This window comes from Halyomorpha halys, unplaced genomic scaffold (assembly GCF_000696795.3).
Source record: "Halyomorpha halys isolate HHAL.00 unplaced genomic scaffold, Hhal_1.1 Scaffold453.1, whole genome shotgun sequence".
NCBI lineage: Eukaryota > Metazoa > Arthropoda > Insecta > Hemiptera > Pentatomidae > Halyomorpha > Halyomorpha halys.
Window position 1 is genome coordinate 1,095,935 of NW_027107553.1, and position 21,102 is coordinate 1,117,036.

The 21,102-nt window shown below is 30.0% G+C and overlaps 1 protein-coding gene across 7 annotated transcripts in view; it reads right to left on the reverse strand.

Moving 5' to 3' along the window:
* LOC106682960 (androglobin) overlaps positions 1-21,102 on the reverse strand; it is a 95,064-nt gene that overhangs the window by 48,529 nt on the left and 25,433 nt on the right. For all 7 annotated transcript variants that reach the window (XM_014424127.2, XM_067045933.1, XM_024358257.2 and 4 more), the window contains 10 exons: positions 19,765-19,868; positions 18,012-18,163; positions 12,761-13,014; positions 10,108-10,288; positions 9,901-10,043; positions 8,464-8,621; positions 8,110-8,214; positions 6,317-6,522; positions 1,254-1,307; positions 403-565 (listed from right to left, as the gene is read on the reverse strand). In XM_014424127.2, the coding sequence (XP_014279613.1) occupies positions 403-565; positions 1,254-1,307; positions 6,317-6,522; positions 8,110-8,214; positions 8,464-8,621; positions 9,901-10,043; positions 10,108-10,288; positions 12,761-13,014; positions 18,012-18,163; positions 19,765-19,868 (1,520 nt within the window). The remainder of the gene's footprint in view (positions 1-402; positions 566-1,253; positions 1,308-6,316; positions 6,523-8,109; positions 8,215-8,463; positions 8,622-9,900; positions 10,044-10,107; positions 10,289-12,760; positions 13,015-18,011; positions 18,164-19,764; positions 19,869-21,102) is intronic.

Here is a 21,102-nt window from a genome sequence, read left to right on the forward strand (position 1 = left end):
TATATATATTTTTACTTATATTTATTATTTTAAACTGGATTTGGTGAATGACACAATTCTTCCTTTTTCAACTGCAATAATTTATTTCATATAATCAGCAACAACGTTTCGGGAAATATCCCTCATCTTCAGGTTACTGATAAAACCTATATATAACAAATAATTATCTCCTATATTGTCATTCATGCTAATATTTAATAATATTATTGTCATTTAATGAATAAAAACTATTTTACTGTTAACAGTCATACATTTTTAGGAGAATAATTACCTTCCTCCTATAATTATTCTCCATATGAGTTGGGAATGACTAATATAAAAAATTAAATGAAATTTATCAAAATAAATTGTAAGGGTGAATAACTCTTCAGCCCTTAAAAAACTTAAAAACAAAATACTAACTTTAGTACTGTGAATATTCAATGTCAAGCGAGCTATAATAAACCAATTATGTGCAGGAGTTACTTCAGTTATTCCTTCATAGTTCTTGTATTTGAGTAATAAATAATGTTCATTCATAAAAGGATAAAACTGTAAATATTGAGGTTTCTTATTCAAGATATTTCTGTAAAGAAAAAGAATGCAAGTATCTATTAAAAATAGAAAGATTTCATTTGATAACTAATAAATGTATAATCAACCAAGATATTATCGCACAAGGACCAATTTCAGAAACTATGTATTGTATAATACGTTCTATGTGAGATGTACTTAATAGGAAAATGTGCAATATGTATTTTTGGAATGATGGCACAAACTTAAAAAAATGAATGAATTTATTATTTCAAATTTATTACAGATATAAAATTACATAGATGTGTAAAGAATGATTGATTTCTTAATATGAACACCTATTTTAATATATTTTTCGACAATTTAATAAATGTCCTTACAGAAATGTAAACAATCTAACCTGATTTAAATAGCATTAACCTTTTTTCTCTGGAAAAAGCGGAAAAAACATCTATGTTTTTTAACCTTGACTATTTTTTTTTTTTTCTGGAGTGGCAGATAGCAGTTAATATCATTTAAAACTTTTTAAGGCTCTATGTAAAAATGGAGAAGGTTTTGGTCAGAATAGATATATTGTTACGAGGAGAAGGTCAGCAAATAGACAAAAACATATTTATTTGTGCCGATGTTTCAACCTGAATTTCAGGTCTTCACTATAAATGGAATATTTATGCATCAATAAAGAACTAAATTAGATCTTAAATGATATAATTGCAAGGGCTTAGTAATTCGGTCCTTACCTCAAAACTTCAATGTGTGTTTCTTCATTTAAAAATAATATTTGATCCAAATCTCTATAAATAAAAATCATTTCAGTAAAAATTCAAAATTGAATAAATATAATTCTAACTTATAAAACGATAACTCTAAGAAAGCTGCTATTGACATTATGAAGTACCAAATGTTTTATAAATGATCAATCTATTTCAATGAACCTCCTAAAATTTCAGTATGTAACCTAAAGCTGCAAAATACCATATGCCAAGACACAAAATACAATTTTTAAAATAAATATACTATCCTGGCTCAGAATTGAATTGATTGTTCTAAAAGTATTGTTCACTCGAGTGATTCACCCAGAAGAATCATTAGTGATTCCCAACACTACCTGAAGTTGGCTAATTTTCTTATCAGGAAAGTTGAAAAATTGGGAGGGGGTTTCGACACCCAATGGATCTTTTAACATCTATCTGTATACCTCTTCTATATAAAAGAACAAAAATCCATACCAGCCAACTGCCAGCCATTGAAGCAAACACTATTCGAAATTCATGTTTTTGTCTCTTGAAAATGACTTAATTTAGATAGAATGAACTGGACAGAGGGAATGATAATTTTTTATTGTGCTCATTAAGCAAATAACAATGAACGAAACTATCTCTATAATGAAGAAACTAAGAATTTCAATACAAATTTGTTGTGGTTAAATAACTTCCAATTTGATGTAATTTATTTTAAATTAACATATTATAGCACATTTCGGGACTATTGTCTCATATTCATGCACTTTAATAAACTAATTTTATCATGATGGAACATTATTTCTTGCAGTTTTATCTAGTATTCAACTTCTAATCTTTTCATATGGTTTTCCCTCATTTCCATATCTTCCTCTGTTCTGGATTTTCTTTTTAGGAAGTATGGTAAGTCAATTTCATGGACATTCCATACAAGATATGGAAATAAGAGAAAACCAGATGAAAATATTAGAAGTTGAAGGCCAGATAAAACTGCAAGAAATAATGTTCCATCATGATAAAATTAGTTATTAAAGTACATGAATATGAGACAATAGTCCCGAAACATTGTGCTACAATATGTTAATTTAAAATAAATTACATCAAACTGGAAGTATTTTAACCTCAAAAAATTTTTATTGAAGTTGACTTACCAGATTTCCTAAAAAGAAAATCCAAATAATAGAAATTAAGAAATATCTGAAATAATTAAGAAATAAAAAAAATTAAAATTACCAATTTAAAATATGGAAATTTAATACAGAATGAGGTAAACCTGGCTCAGATCTACATGAGCATGAGATGGGTAAAATACCAAGAAGGGTATCAGTCATGTAACAATGACTAAACCAAAACATTAGTTAGACTTTTAAAGGATCAAAACACTAAGTGGAAACTTCTACTACAAAATTAAATTTCTGATATCTATAGATACCTTAGATTGGTCCCAAAGTATTGCAACAAAAAATGCAGAAAATGTAAAACATGTAAAATAAGGTTTGGGAAAAATATAATTTACATTCACACTCATTTATACCTGTTGTTTTATTATTGAACACAACTTGAAACTTAGTTGTTTGATTTTTCTTTTGAATTTATTAGTAAAACAAATGATTTTTAGTTTAATTACTTTTTTACAGAATATAGAAAACAAAAACAACTAATAAATAAGTGCTCATGGTATTAAAGGGAAGGATTAATAATTCTTAAGAATTCTATGGACAGTTAAAGGTAGATTTTTTTTTATCGTAGAAAATAAATCTTAACTTAAATCATTTAAGATTTTTATATTACTATTGGAAAATTGAGAGAGAACTTCAGTGAGGATTGAAACCTGTTTTTTGAATACATGTAGTGTTGCATTTTATTAACCAATTATAAGAAATTTAATAAAACGTTTTTGAACATCATGAAATCGTTATATTTTTGCTTTGTTTAAAAAAAAAATAGTAGCTTTTGCCTGAGAACCATAATGTTTGAGATTTTTGCTGGTTTTTCTAATTAAACATTTTTTTAAATAAATAATATTATTTCAAAATTTTTTGAGACAAGGTAATTATTTATTAAATAAACCACAAAATTGTATCCAATACTGTCTCAACACTTTATTTCTTATTAGTCCAACGTTTCGGCTATTCCAGCCATCTTCAAGGACATCTTTAATACAAATCTTCTCCTCACATTAATTTATAATTTTAATTGCAGGCTATTCTGCCCAGGTCATTTTCTTATTTTAATTTCAAACCTCTTTATTTAAATTTTAAACTATTAACTTTTCTTTATCTTTATAAAATTATCCACAATATATAATACACCACCATATAACAAACTATTTAGTATTTTTACTAACGCAGTACTTACCAGGCTCCCCTGCTTAGAAATATATAATATGTACTATGTAATATAAATATAATTTATTAAATAAAACCAAAAATTATATCCAATTCTGTCTCAACACTTTATTTCTCACTAGTCCAACGTTTCGGCCATTCCAGCCATCTTCAAGTTTGTTATATGGTGGTGTATTATATATTGTGGATAATTTTATAAAGATAAAGAAAAGTTAATAGTTTAAAATTTAAATAAAGAGGTTTGAAATTAAAATAAGAAAATGACCTGGGCAGAATAGCCTGCAATTAAAATTATAAATTAATGTGAGGAGAAGATTTGTATTAAAGATGTCCTTGAAGATGGCTGGAATAGAAGAAAAGTTGGACTAATAAGAAATAAAGTGTTGAGACAGTATTGGATACAATTTTGTGGTTTATTTAATAAACATTTTTTTAAATTTTATTTATTTATTTTTTTTTATTGAATTATCAGGAATCTGTTCAGTCCAAAGGATCAGATTACCTTTCCCTGATTATTAGGGAATAATACCTTTCCCTAATCTTCAATTATTCAATCATTATATCTTAAAAAAGAAATAATGCCAATTAGAAAATTGTTTTATGCGGATATGATAATGATATATTAGGCAAGGAGAAAAACAGTATCCAGATGTACTTCTTTAATACAGAATTAATCCAAGTACATTGGACAATAAATTAATCCACAAAATGTTTTAATCAGTGGTAAAGCACCTGTACTAGGTCATTCTAATTATTTGGTCAGCTGGTTGAAGATGTGGAGACTTAAAATATAACATATAAATAAATGGTAAAGAATCAACTGTTAAAATGAATATGGATAAAACTAAATATTTTGTTAGTAGTTAACTGTAGAATAGTCAATAATTTTGGAGACCTAATGGGAAGTAAATTTGAATGTACAGTGAAGTTAAAGCACTTGGGGACTAGAGTATAATAGCTAAATTAACAAAAAAATTAAGATGCAATAAATGTGAGGTTAGATGCAGTATGTAAATGCCATAATTTATTATTCCCCAAATTACCTATTTTACACACCTAGAAATTGGATTTCACAAGACTGTTATCCTTTCTTCTGTTCTTTACTAGAACATAACATGGCCTTTAAGTTAAAGGAATGATAGTACTTTAAGAGTATTAAAGTATTAAATAGGTTCTCTATCTAATTTTCAGGTTGATAAATAACCCTTACAAACATTGTTAACACCATAATATATAATTACCTTGTAAATAATATTTAGTTAGTCTTAGTGTTTAAATTAATAACGTTTATTTTTATTTATATTAATTTAATTGGATTTAGTTATTTGAAAAGAAAAAATGTAATTATATTTGTGTGTTAAAATGAGTACTAGAGACAGTTGCTAGGGGCTGATAATTGTTGTTAAGGTGTCAGCTAGCAACGGACTGACCATCTTAGTTTTTTAATAGCAGTTCCGGCTAATTAGTGGCCATGGTAGCGTCTAAGCAGCCCTGTCTCCCCTTATAATTTAATAGTGTGGACATTTTAAGTGAGTTAACTGTCATTACAGTTCGAAACCAGATCTTTTCTGTGTTTCGACTTTAATATGAGTTCCGGATAATTAGTGGCTATGGACGTGTGTAACCAGCCCTGTTTGCGTTCATTTTGTCGGCTCGCCTAATACATTAATATGACTTTTAGATGTTCGGACTATCAATGAGCCACTCACCAACTTTGGACCATTACAGCGGTGTATTTAGCTACAAGAGCTGCGACCTAAACATCTCGGCAGCACTCAGACCTATCATATTATTTATTAGTTTTATATATATTTATTTGTAAATTAGTTTATTGTCATCTTCATAATTTATGTAACTATTTTATTGTCATCTGAGAGGCCTTTTTATTTTTACTTGTATTCATCATTAGTCATCTTTTGTTTATTTTAGTTTTAGTTTTTAAAATGTTTAAATTGACCAAATAAATGTTTTGATCCGAACCAGTTTGTCGTTTTTTCATTTTAAAGCTTTCCAACAAAAAGACGTAGTCGATTTGAGGTGGCTTTAACAAACATTTTTACCATGTAATCACTGTTTCAGACCTAAACTTTGTTCATTTTCAAGTCCACACTATTTTAACTAGCAGAAATTCCATCAATGATTGCTTATACCAGGAGAAAATTATTGAAGCTGCTGTTTAAAACTGAAAATTTGCATATAAATGGAGTGGGAAGTCAAATAAAGGATAAAATTGTTCTACAGTTCCCACTCATCTTAATTGAGGCATTTATTTACATCATCATGGCTCCCATTTTAGTTTCCTTACCTAGTTAGTAAATTCAAATTATGATGGAGATTCTTATGATAAACGGAGTTCTAAAACAAAATTTGTCACAACGCAGAAAAAATATAACATTTTTTTCCACTTAAGTCTTCACAATTCTTCAGGTAGCATTGTTCTCAGTTAAAGAATATATATATAAAAAAAAAATTAAAGTAACTTCTGGATAAAAGATAATTGTCCAAGACAATTTTTATGACTAGAACCTACTCCAGCTACATTTTCACGATTGTACATTATAATATTATTTATTTGCAGTTTTATCATGAGCATTTTCTTATTCTTGTTTTTATATTTTGAATATTTATAGCTAACCTACTTTTATTCTGTGTATTGAAGCTCTAGTTTTGTAATAAATAAATCCAAAGAAGTTTAAAAATAAAAATTAAACTTACATAGGTTCCAGCTTGCTACCTTCTTTAGATTCAATGGTTTCTGGTATATCTAGGGGCTCCATATTATTATCCTTATAAAGTTCGTTAAGTATTTTAAGCTTGGGGATTATTTTACTGGGTGTGATTCCAAAAGCTAATTCTTTTCTAAATTTTTTAATATCCTTTATCATACGCTTATCCAAATTTTGAACGAAAGGTTCTCCAAACTATATAACATAAATAATTAATTAGATCCTATTACCCATGGGGAAGGATTAGGATAAAAAGAACACAAAAATGGATAATAGAATTATTTATTTATCATCATTTAAACCATGATATCTTGTAAGTCTAAAAAAAAAAAGGATTTTTATGCTATTAAAGAGATTAAGACATTGAGTTTTTATGTTAATTTAATTAGATTAAGATATTAAGATTTTTATGTTATTTTTAAAAAAATCATTATTTCTCAACTATCATTTTTTTTTATATACATATATAATTTTTCTTACATTGGGTAATGATTTTTTCAAACTTATGAGGTATCACAGCTTAAGGTGTTATGTATTTTATTTTCAACATTAAATTTTCACATTAAATAAAAATTAAAATCTTAATTAAGATCAAATGTTATATTACTTATATTTACATGAGAACATCAAGTTTATAAATGAAACTTATTAAGAATTTTATATTTTCTAAATTTTTTTTTCCACAAACCTAACACATAAGTAGTCTAATAATGAAAAGATTTTGCAATTTATAATTGAAAAATACTGAGAATTTATATACAAGGTTTAATATTAATTATATCAGTAAATAAAAAGTTATTTTTGAATCATAATAAAATCTTTTTAAAAAAAGTGTAAATTAGACAGTTTATAGTGAATTTCGAGGATCGCCCTGGGTTGACTTGTGCCAAATTAAAAGAGAATTAGTACCATAATCTTGGAGTCCTCAAAAGTCCACAGACTTTTTTTAATCAATTTTTAGAATATAATAATATTGAAATGAACAACCTCAAACTTTGAGGGAGGCATTGAAATTATTTTTCAACATACATTGAATGCACAATGACTAAATTTCTCTTACTGCTTTCATTACCTACATAAAAATAAGTGAACAAAGTTTCTGATAAAATGATGGGGAAATTCAGAATAAATCAATCAAAACGAAGATACGTTTTTGGTTTATTTTAATATGAAATATGATTTCTAAATAAAATAAATTTCCTGGAAGAAAGGTACTAGTTTAGTTCAACTATCGTGACTGCTACACAACCTAGTACTTAAAAAACCTGTTAAACCTTAAACTACATTAGAGGAAATTGTTAATGTATAGAAACTAATAAATAAATATGTAGAAGGTGTCCTAGTATACAAGATCATCCCTATAATCTCTCCAATTTTCGTAATTATGATTTGATTTTCGCTGGGCCATAACAGTATGTAGTTTTTCTTTTAAAGGAATTGTAGTTAAGTAAATTCAAATTATGATGAGAGATTTTTTATGAGAAATGGAATTCTAAAACAATTTTGTCATATTTTTACAACTTTCCACACCGTTTGTAGGCAAGTTTTCAAAAACTAAAAAATTGTTTGTTGCTTTTGGTGATTTACTCCTTCGCAAGGTGTCGGATCAAAAAAGTGCCTAGTATGAATTTATCTTAGAATCTTATTTACAATTAAAATATGTAAACAAAAGAACCCCCTACCAATGGAAATTTCAGAATTAAAAGTTAAGACTTTTGCCACTGGATGAACAAGTACATAATAAGTAACTAAATTCACATCAATATATTAATTATTAATTACCTCTTGGTTATTGAATATAACCTTCAAGTCATTGAGGAGAGCTACTTTAGTTCTTATTGGAAGGGAAGAATCAAAAATGTATCTGGTAAAAGCATCATCAAAGACCTAAAATTCATCATATTTTTATGAAATCTATAAGAATTTTGATCAAGAAATTAAGTTATATAAATATTTCTGTTGAATATAAATGTATTAAGTTTAAAATTTAATAAAAAAAACTGTCATTTTTAGACTTATTAAATGGTGAGACATAACCTGTTATATCTATATATTCAAATAGCACAAATGAAACCATGTTGTAAAAAGGATTCACAGTAGCTAAAAACTATAACATCGGAAAATATGAGCTCTTACTTCATCATAATCTTTGGAAATTTTGATCTGCAATGCTATAGTGAAGTCTTTATAACCAGGGGGGTATAATGTAGCTTTATATCTACAAATGAGCTGAACATGTTCAGGAGTGTTTGGAGTAATTGGTAATAATTGTTTAAATCCTTTTAACATTTTATCTAAAAACAAGCATATTAAAAAATATTGAGAGAAACATTTATATATGAATAATGTTAAGTAATAGATAATAATAGTTACTTATTTTACAGTTTCCTTAGTAGTAAAGAGTAAATTACACTACATAATAGCAAAGAGCCTAGGCCCAATAAATCACTTTTAAAAAATATATTCTTCAATGATTTGAGGTCTGCATTTTCTATATTAGTTTAACTCTGAAAATACAGGAAATAAAAAATAAAGTTTTGAAAGTATTTTACTTAGCTGGTGTGTGGCAATGAAAATGTTGACAAGGAGTAAAAATCACCACTTTTTACAAAGTATGGGTTCAAAGACAGGAGATTCAATTCAATAAATAAATATATATCACTCCATAGTTACAATTAAATATGAACATTATGAATGAATTTTGCGATACACTCCACTTTTTAAGTGAACCTTCTTTACAAATGTTTTACTGCTCAAAAAAAAAAAAAAACAATTATCTGAAGTAAATTGATTTTGTGACACGAAGGAACGCTCCAGACCAAACAGGAGTTGTGGGAGGACAATGCTTGATTTGTTTGTCATGTAGATTAAAATATCTTGTAAATTAAAAATGAGAAAAATGTTCAGTATTTCATCCTTATTGAACTGAGCAATAATTTAAAATTGTATCTTAATGCTATACTTTATCAGGTAATGAAGGAGAAGCAAGGTTAGAAACAAATGGGTTTCATTGGTTAGGAAGTTTATTATGGAAGGATTGGTATCTGGTGGTTTTGGCCAAATCTGCAACATATGAGACACTGAGGTCCAGAGGGATGAATTTGTTTGTAACAAAGTAAGGAGCATTAAGGATTTTCTATTGTAATGGTTGGATGGTAGTGGAATTCGAGGATTTAGTGTAGCCCCAAAGCTCAACTCAATGAGTCCAGATAGGCCTTATTATAGTCATACAAATGAATATTTTGTAATTAGTTGGAAGATTAGACCGTTTGTCTAGTAAATGTAATAATCTGAATCAATGAGCAGCTTCCTGTCTTTTCAGTCTAGTACTCCAGATGTAATCCTAAATAACGGATCTGTTTGACAGGAATAAGTGGAGCATTACTTAAGGATAATGTAGAGCAGGAAGTCATAGGTTTAAGGCTTTTTTTTTAGTATAATAATTATATTTACTATGAGGAACCATTATAAAACTAATCTCTAACCTTAAAAAATATATATTTAATATTACTTTTAAGAATTTATTTATTTATTATTTAAATTAAGGATAATCCATAGTTATAAATTATATACCTCCTTGGATGACCAATGGTTTAGTATAGTGTGACAATAATTCATGTATCTTGTCCGCATTTAAAACAGAGTAAAACGTTCCTGAGTTGATAGTAAGATTATATTTGGAGGGAAGGGAATAGAAAACTCGGCATACCTGCACACTACAAAAGGTTTACAAGTCTATATGGGGTTAATAAAAAACATTTAACTTAGTGAGAGACATACCCAGGTCCAAGTTGAAGAAGGCTCGTTTTAGTGCCAATTGTTCTGACTCCAAGAAGTAAAGGTCCAAATGCAACTGATTTCCAACTAAACTTTTCAAATATTAAATAACCAAATTTTATAGGTCTTTCTCTAACAATCGATATAGTGAAGTAAATGTTTTTACAAAAAGGAGTATCACTGACTAAAGAAATATTAAGGAAAGATGAATATTAAAATTAATAATTTATAAAATGTGCCAAGTACATTAGCATCACTGAAAATAAATGGCAGTAACATTCTAAATAATTTAAACTAAGTTCTGGATAGGGAGAAAGGATAAGGAGTTCAAGAAATTAAAAATTAGCAGAGCATTAGAAAAAAAATAGAAAATCACATTCATTTAATTTAATTATACTAACACTAGATTAAATGTCTTAATTTTTATTTTCTTATAGGATTTTGCTTAAATAAAAGAAGATTAATTTTCACTATTTTTCGTTCGCAATTTTCGATGGTAATAGTTTACCTCAGTTCCCCCAAAATGGCGGAAGCCCATTTTTTCTTGACGAGAGTGTACTGACGGTCCCGAGCGGATAATGTTTTTTAAATATTTTTCCACAACAGATGAAAATATCGATAGAAAGCATACATGGGTTCATTTCATTTTCAGTTGGTGTGTTAGATTCATAAGTAAAAAAAAAATCAAAACAAGAGGATAACTTTAATGATATTTTCCCAATTTATTTATACCAGATAATCCAGAAACACACAAAAAAATAAGACATTATTTAGATAAAATACATCAATTTAATTTCAAACACATAAAAATAGGACAAAATTACAATACGACACCATTCTTCGAGGGCTATGATATGGGATTGGGGATTTTGGGATACAATTAATGGGTTATTATTAACAGCGAGCACACATGTATTTGTATTTGACAGGTGTGGGTATAAATAAAAAGATAAAAAAAAGTATCTCACAATTTTGTTATAAAAAGTTTTTGTTATTGTTATTAATTTACAGCTCAAGAGACCCTTATTATTATATTTAGATTAACCATTAAACAATGTTCTTATTCTTATTAATTTATAAGAATTTATAATTTAGTTCTTCTAACGTATAATAAATATTTATAAGTTAGAAGAAGTAAGTAAACGTATATATTATGAAATATTTATTAGTCAGAAGAAGTGATGGCAACTGCTGCCGAAAATTGTGGTGTATTATAAGCTAACAAAGGGAGAAAGGAGTAAATGTGCAGGGACGGAATTTTTCCCTCCTGAAGGGTAGTTAATTTCTTAACCTACCCTGAGACGTCCACAGTCGGCTCCGCTCGTGACCGTCAGTACTCTCTCGTCACGAAAAAATGGGCTTCCGCCATTTTGGGGGAACTGAGGTAAACTATTACCAAAAAAATTGCAATAGCATCTATTAGAAATTTACTAACCTACACGAAACTTAAAGGTAGTTTTGGTCTCTATGAACTGCACGGAATGGCAAAAACCGGATCCATGTGAACAAATTATAACTGAAGAAATAGAATATAACGTTCAAGGAGTTTACTTTATTTCAAACTACTTTTTCTACCATATGAAGATATGAAATTGAAAGGTATCGTTATGGTTTAGATGAGTAGATATTCAGCTTTCCAGTAACCTTGGATTTGGATAACACAAAATCGTAAGAGAATTCAATTTTCCGTATAAATTAGTATTAATAATTGGGAACCAGTAATCAACAGTTCACTATCATGACCATGGGATTTAAAGTATGATGACGGATTCTTAGCAAATTGAATTGAATGTACTGTGCAGAATTGTTCAAAGGTTTTCATAATTATTTTGTAATATTTTGTTATTTATCGATGTTACAAAAAAATAATTCAATTAGACCTTATGTAATAATTAACATTTTTGAATTTTATCTGCGTATTTTCCCACCAGGACACTTTTCTAGATTTTTTCTCAGATTACCTGACTTTTTCAAGTAAAAAAAATTCCCTGACTTTTCCAGGTATAATCGAATCATTTCGTCCTTTGAATCACCAAATTCACAGGTTAATGCCTCCTCTTTCAATATTCTACATTCCGAATACTGCATTCCTTGAGTTTGATAGTAGAAAAAGCCCATACCTTTCATACAAAACATTTTGTTGAAACCACAGTGGACACAAAATCTATTTTAAGATATGACGGAATAAATGACCAGATTCTCCACTCAATTTCAAAGGAACTGTGACTCAATTTCACTGGTTTTTAATAAAAGTTTTGTAAAAAGTACTAATACAATAACTTTATTGTAAACAATTATATAGGCTAGTTAATAAGGGAGAAAAATACTCTTTGATGACTTAGTGGTTATTCTGGCGTTTACTGTTAGAAGACTGTTTATATCAAACTAGCTAATAGCTTTGATAGCAGACAAAATTAGTAATTCATGAAATAAGAGCAGGAAAATAACAGGCTTCTTAACAGTATCCATTTCATCCTTAAGAAAACTAAAAACAAAGAGCTCTTTCAAAATTACAATATTTTATCGCCTTCCTTCCCAACAGAACCTCCATTGTATGAATTTTCGACTTTATGAAAAATTATTACATAGTTCTAATAACCTTCTATAGTACTTGCTATTAACAAAATCTTATAATAATATAATTATAAAAGGATACACAAATAAAAAAACCGGCAAGTTTCAAACTGGGGTGATGAGTCAATTGAGGATTCTACTTCATTCTCATTATCAGGAAATTTAGGCTTGCTCCCTGCAAGATCAGCAGTTTGCTTGAACTTGGACTTTCTAGGAGATTTTCTATGACCAAAAATCAAATCCGGTTTTTCGCTTATCTTATCAACAAATGTTTCTATTTCATTTGTGCTGACAGATTCATAAAAGTCTTGATATCTATAATAAATCTTGAGTTCTCTGAAAATTTAGAAAAATAACAATTAAAAATGATGATTTTTTTTCCGGAAAGTATAAGTATAACAATCATAATATAACTAATTATTAACGTACAGATGAACTGTACACCAATTACTAACATCATTGTAGCTATCGATTGGGTTAGCCTAAGGTTATTTAGGCTAACCCATTATCTATTGGGCTATCGTTTCAAATAATACAAGCCCTAGTTTTATTTATTTTATTTTGCTCTATACCATAATTTTAGAGGAGGCTGGAATAAGAGCCCATACTTCAAATTTTAATTTTGAGATATCGTATTCTAAAGTTGTTTTTATATATGTACGTTAATTATCACTAGCATCTCCATTATTCAACAACATATATAAAATACGATAAATAAGAAGTCATAAAAAAAATACATGGACTCTGAATTTTTGAGACCTCAGAGATTATAAAGTTACCAGTAATGGCCTTCACGAGTCATATTTTCTTGCAGTATTTCTTGACAATGGTGAAAATCTTCTTGGGAACTTCCTTATCAAAGTGAGATGTTTAAGTGCTCCCCTTCTTATTAAAGAAACTCTTTTTTGGCGTTTTAGTCGGATTTGTACGATAGGTTAAATATAAGATTGGAAGACTTGGACGTCACCATTAGCTGCTATACCTCAACCCGATGGATCCATGGATCCAAGCACATTTAAATTCATATCGTTTGGAATTAAAACTGCTCCAAGTTAATTCCATCGCATTATGGACAGATCCTGGCAGGGCTTCCAGGAGTTATAATCTATTTTGATGACATAATTGTACATGGTTGAATCCTCAAAGATTTTTACAATCGGCTTTGTACTTGCTTAGACAGACTTCAAGCTTGAAATATTAAGTTTTAAACTAAAATTAGTTATCTTGGGTATGTTATTAAGAAAAACAAAATTCCAAAGGATCCTTCGAAGATAAAAGCAATTACATAAGCACTGAGACCACAAAACTAAGAAGATGTGAAGAGATTTTTGGGAATCGTTTATCCTATTATTCAAGATTTATCTCAAATGGTTCAATAATCGCCCATCCAGTTCGATTATTACTCCAAGAAAAGGAATTTCCGTTGATTTTCGGATCATAAAGTAGCTTTAAAAAAATTAAAAGCCAAGATGGCAAATGGTAGAGTCCTTATACCCTTCAATTCTGAATTACCTCTAATTGTAGGTAGTGCTGCATATTCAACTGGTACAGCAGGTGTTATTTATTATTGCATGTTGTAGTTGGCATAGAAAAGCCAAATGCTTTCGTATCAATATCACTTTCAAAATAAGAAATGGATTACAGTCAGCTGGACAAGGAGGCAAGAAGAAATTTCATGATTTCCAATTTGGTAAAAAGTTTTACCTTGATAACGGATAACAAACCAGTAAGTAGTATTTTTCATAAAAGTTCAAATCTACCAGCCATAGATTCCTAAGATATCCAGCCTGGTTTACCAATTTTGATTATACATCGATCGGCAGAGGAAAATGCTCATGCTGTCTATCAAGAGCTCCATTTCAAGAAGAAACAACTCCGATTGAAGAAGAAATAAATAGAGAAGTTGATTTAATTTCTAATGAACTTATATATAATATTTCAAATAAATCATTAAACTACAAAAACTAGGCGAAGGAAACAGCAAGGGATGAAGAGTTATCTAAAATTAAATGTGATTTATTAAATAAAGATGGCCATGACTTCGAATAAAATTTACAAAATCGAATAATTTTCAAGGGTCAGCGCATTACGATACCTCGAGCTCTTCAAGAATAAGTATTAATAGAATTACACAATAAACATCTAGGTATATACAAATCTAAAAATGAAACAAATAGCAATTTCGAGAGGGTTCATACATATTACGCTGGAGTATATGAAAACCTCTATTTTTTGTATGGTGGAAGTCACCATGGGTAGAGGGTAGAGGTTCGAGTATCAAAAGAAGCTCCCACGTTTCAAAGTATAATATTTTATGTTATACTCTTCAATAAATATTTTATATTCATGGATTTCCACGAATATTAATTTATGACAACGCAACAATTTTCACGAGCGACGTATTTACTAAATTTTATGATATGGCTTGAACTAAACAAACATTGATAGATCTTCGATATCTGGCGACAACCGATTTGACAGAGAGAAACATTGGAAGTCCAAAAAGTAAACTGAAGGCAAAGTCAAAGCAGTCAATGCCACCTTCATACCCTTCTTCAGCGCTACCGATCAACGCCCTTGACCTGTAGGAAGTCAATTTCAGAATGATAGATTAATAGGAGAATCAACATATAGTTAGATGCACTTAAACAATCTAAGGTTTGGGCCAACTCTAACGTAGTTTCACAACTTCAGATAGGATACATAGTGCAAGCAAGATGGTTTTCGACCAAGCCATTATGCAGGTTCTGCAACATCATTAAGAAATTTAGTAAGTTGCAATACTTAATCAAGTTAGATGAGGATGGTTACACACATAAACCAACTACGACAGGTTTATATTCAAGATGAGCTAGAAGCCACACCTTCCACTAAGCAGGCCTATGAGAATTTGACCTGTAGAGACAATGAATTTAGACCACCACATGGTACTACTACGCCAACTACAACCGGAGAGTGATAGTACAAGAACGTCAAGTCAAGAAAAAAGTCACTTATTTCACCCCAATTACTGATTACTTTAATGAAAACTATAATTACTAGTCAAAATCGATGAGTCTGCCAAGGGGAATAAAAAATGGCGGCTGTTTCAAAATGTTAAAAAAAATATATCATATCATTCAAAACTTTATATTGTTAAAACTACCAACAACAGGTGAAAACCTAATAGAACATCATTTAAAGTAAAATAAATTTACTAAAATTTGAGCTCTACCAGAGCTGTTCATGTTCAATAGTTCCCGAGATAAAGTTATTTAAAAGTAACATTCCATAAAATATATAATGAAAAATCAGTAGTTAGTGAATTTATTGTGGGAAATCATCAACGAAGATGAACCTCATAAACTACACTATAACACATTAAATTAGCTTTAATTTGATTGCTAATAGACATCTGTATGCCTTATGGTTCCTGAGATAAAGATCTCCCATAGTAAATTCACCAACTACTGATTTTTCAATATATATTTCATGAAATGTTACTCTTTAAAAAGTTGTATTTCGGGTACTATTGAATATAAACATACTGGGGTTCATATTTTAGTAAAATAACTGTACGTGAAATGATGTTCTGTTAGGTTTTCTAGTTTTGGAGGTAGTTTCAAAGCTCTCCTGAATCCCTTCCAATCTGGTTTTCGCTCCCAACATTCCACACAATCCGCTTTATTGAAAATTTCCCAAGACCTCCAATCTGCTATAGACAATCATCATATAATAATTTTAGTTCTTTTTGATCTTTCTAAGGCATTTGACACAGTTAACCATAAGATCCTCATTAATAATGATAATGAATAATGATTTGAAGCTGAATGCCAAAAAAACGAAGGCCATTCTTATCGGTTCCAAGTGCCCCCTTCAAACCCTCTCTTATTGTCCTCTACTATTCCAAAACAACCAACCGATTCACTTCTACCCTACAATAAAAAACCTTGGTGTCACCTTTGATCAACACCTCTCACACAATTCCATTCCTCAGAACACCCGTCAGCTCCTAGTATCCTCTCTCGTCTTCCCCCACTTCGACTACGGATCCTTGGTGTATTGAGACTGAAGAGACTCATGAATTGCTTTGTAAGATTTATCTTTGGGTTCCCTAGGCACTCTCAAGTCTCTCGCTGGTATTCCGAGTTGAAGTGGCTCTATCCAACCTCCCGAAGGCAATACCTCCTTGTTGTTTTTCTATTCCAAGTTCTTAAAATCAAAAAACCTACCTATATCCTAGATCTCCTCACTCCTTGTTCATCCATCCACTCATTAAACACCAGATCCCATTCGAATGATTTATATATGCCCTCCTATACAACCTCCTTCTTTAGCAAATCCTTCGTTATACGTGCAACCTCCCTCTGGAATTCTCTTCCCATCTCCATTCGCTAGTCCTCATTCATTCTTTCCTTTAAACAACACCTATTCCTTCATTTATTGAATAACCAAACCTCCACATCTTTGTAATCAAATAAATAGGCATGTGTTGATTAACATTATAAACAGTAGTAAAGCCAATATACCAATGTAATTTCATTCTACTATCTGAAAATTTGTAAACGCTTTCCAGATAAAAATCTCGCTATATGAACCATGTATTTATTCTTAGGGGACATATGTCCCAGAATATTATTATTTTTTCATTTCATTTCAAAGATATAGAGCTCCAAAAGACATTTTTTTAACATTTAGAAAAAAAACCTTTTGTATTCACCATGACTATACTTGGCAGACACATCAATTTTTTTATACGTAGTTTTCAATAAATTAATCAAAATTTGGGGTGAAATAACTTACTTTTTTCTTATCGGACTTTTGTACTATGAGGATCCACCAGCAAGAAGGAATATAGCCACCACCCCCGAACTAGGACCTACAGCCGCTACGGCTCATCAAGAAGTCTAAAGAGGATGACCAACCACCACGCAGATTACGATGACACGGCACCATACTCCAACTAGTTTTTTTGTTCTTTTTTAAGTCCCGCAGAATTCTAGAGTTGATATCCATAGGATGATCGATTATGAAATGATTATGCTAAGAACAGCTTATTCAATTACATTGTTTATATAAAAAAGAGTGAAATTGTGTTCTATTACTTGATTACATTACAAAATATATTATTTTTTCCATTAGTATTAATTCATATTTATTTCTTTATAAAATATAAATGGTGAATTGAGTTCAACATAACAACTATGTTATCAAAGTTGGTACAAGTTATCCAATGAAAAGTCTAAATGAAAATCATCAGGAAATAAGGAAGAGATTAAGAGGTTTTTTTTTTCGAAAAAGAGCCCTTTTTCCAACCACCTCCTCAATTGCGATCATATCAAACTCAGTAGTACCTCAGATAAGGATATATTTCTGCAAAGTTAAACTCCAATGTGTCATCAATTATTTGATCATCATCCTGACTAACAGTAACATGTATTTGGGCTCGAAGCAACAAGTCAAATATATTTCCTTGATCGGCAATAGAATCAGGAAAAAAACGACCCTGGTATAAAAAAAAATAATCAACTTTATTATATATTGTCTTAATATAAGTCACAGAAAAAAAATTGATTCTTATATTTTCTTAATAATATTCTTGTTATTTCCGTACACATGTCAATCATTATTATTTTTGTAAAATCATCAATACGATTTCCTAGCGTGAACATACAGGAACCCAAAATTGTTCAATACAATTCTCCAACAACGTATTTTAAGAACAACAACAAACTAAGCAATATAAATGGACTATTATTAGATTATTCTTTGTTAACTTTTGGGAATTTAAAAACCATGCTGGCTAGAGTTTTGGAATATATATCAAAAATATACAACTGAATAATCTCAATTTCTTACAAGGCTGCTAATGATAACATCAACTCCAAATAAATAATTGAATTTATTTATATCTTACATCTTTGCATCTCACATCTCCACAAAGTTTGTAAAAATACAATATAAAAGCTAATTAAAGGACATGTGCGTTATATGATATAGATCGATGGAAATAGGTTCAACAAATGGTTTAATAAATTTGAAATTATAACAAATATATTTTTAATCTTTTTAAGGCAATTTTTTAGTCAAGTACATGGATAGAACATTAAAAACCACGAAAGAACCTAATCGATTACAAGTAGGTTGGTCGATGTACGACATGTCACAATCTCTTACGAGAATATCATAACAAAAAAAGGCAATCCTTCTCCGCCGGACCCGCCCCACTAAGACCCCCAGGGAATGACGGTCCTATATCACCTTTGAAATATTAGGTTAAAACGGGAAGAGGAGACTTTAAGATAAATCGAGCAATATTTAAAAACCGCCTGAAATTGAAAAACGGCATGAATGTATCAATCGAGATTCAGAAGACATATCCATGACACATAATAGGTATGATAATCAAAATTTTTCAGGCCCGATGAAAAAAAGTTTGCCACTGCGCATCACTCCTCCCTTTACCGACAGGCAAACTCAGTGCTATTTTTTATTATCATTTGAATTGGAAGTCCTAATTAGGATTAAAGCAGGTAACTCGACAATATGGAGCTAATTCCCCATCTTACAGCAAATGAGCTTTCTTCAAAAACAAAGATCCTCATTTACAAAAAACAATATTTTTTTCAGATCTAAACCTGGCGATAATAAAAATATATGTGAACTAGAGCTACAGTTGATTAAAATGGATATTCAACATGAAATACTGGAATAAATATAGTCAACATAACAAAGACCTAACTATGACAAATAACTAGAGTTACCAACCACGTCAGGGATTTTACTGGACAGTCATGGACCGAGAACCACATCTCGGATAATTTATTGATGAAAGGATAATTCCTTTAGTATAAGTCAACAATAGTTCTTTCACTTTAAGTGTTTTGCAACAGAAGACATTTTTTATTCACACCTTCATTATCACCCTCATTGCAGTCCTATGAGTGTTTTATTATTAACACACAATTGTTAATCACTGTTGGTTATAAATATAGTCATACCTCCAAACAAGGCAATTATGTTACTCATAAACAACATTTTTAAAAAATGATGGTATAATATTATATAAATATATATGAATGGTACGAATTGATTAATTAAAAATACCCCTGTTTGTGTGACTTGCTCAGGCTCTTTTGAACGAGGACAAGTTATCATACGTGAGAATGGTGAGAATAATCCAATGATCCGCAAGTAAGATCCTGGTTTGGCTGGAAAGAAAAAAGGAAGTCCATATACATTAACTCAATACTTTAGTTTATTTCTGGACGCTAAAAATAATACATTAGCATAACTAGGTGCAGTTCTCTCCAGAAAAATTGAAATTGGTTAATTTAGAAATTATTTTTTATAGAAATCTCTTTTAAACAATTATAAAAACCAAATCGTAGATATGTTGAAGAATAATTTGTTTTATTAATAAACATATAAAATTATACTTTTCTGAATAGATATAAGTTAAACGTTTGTGAGCTCAAAGAATGAAAAAAAGAAAAAGAAGATAGAAATGACCAACTCGCTTGTTACTCAAAGACTGACTTTTATTTTTTTTATTTATTTATTCTTTTCCCCGATCCCACTAAAACAGAATAAAAACAATAAATTAGTGGATGCTTTATGCATGGAAAACAAAAATCAGGTTGAGTATTACTTTTTTCTACCTATGGTATTTTAAGGTTACGAGCAATATTTATCTCTTTATTGGGGATTGTCCATTCTATATGGTCCTACTAGTAAAACGAATCCGAAGGAATTATTAAAGACAATAGATAATGATAAAAATAATTAAAAAAACAGTCAGAAGTCGAAAAGAAGTGTGGGGGGAGGGAGATGAGGTGCATCAGAAGAAGGAGTTATATGGTGATGTTTATAGGGTTTTTGGAACCTTTCCTGCCCTGCCACCTCGCAGGAAGGGGGTATGGGGTATACTGACTTTTATTTTTTTTTTTTTTCCGATCCCTCTAAAACAGAAAAGAAACAGTGAATTAATGAGTGGATTACTGTGAAAAAAGGGAAATAATTCGTGTTGGGTATTACCTTTTACTACCTATGGTATTTTAAGGTTACCTGTAGTGTTTATTAGTTATCTATGAAGTATCCATTCTAAATTTTAAATCCGGAGGTGAGGGGCCTCCTCGTGTTGTGCAGGGGGTGCATCAGAAGATGGAGTTATAAAGTGATGTTGATAGGGTTTTTGTAACCTTTCCTGCCCTGCCACCTCGCAGGAAGGGGGGATGGAGTGATAGACTGTTATACTGGATTGAAGGAAGCAGGGAGACTGTCAAAGAATTTAATGTGTCTCCGTGTGATGTGTTGTTGTACAGTTTCTAGCTGTAGTTCGTTATGAATATGTGTCATGTTACGTCTTTCCAGAAATGTCCCTCGACATATCTTCTGTAGTGTACTGTTTTGGTATTGTTGTAGTGATTTCAGGGCTGTTGGGTA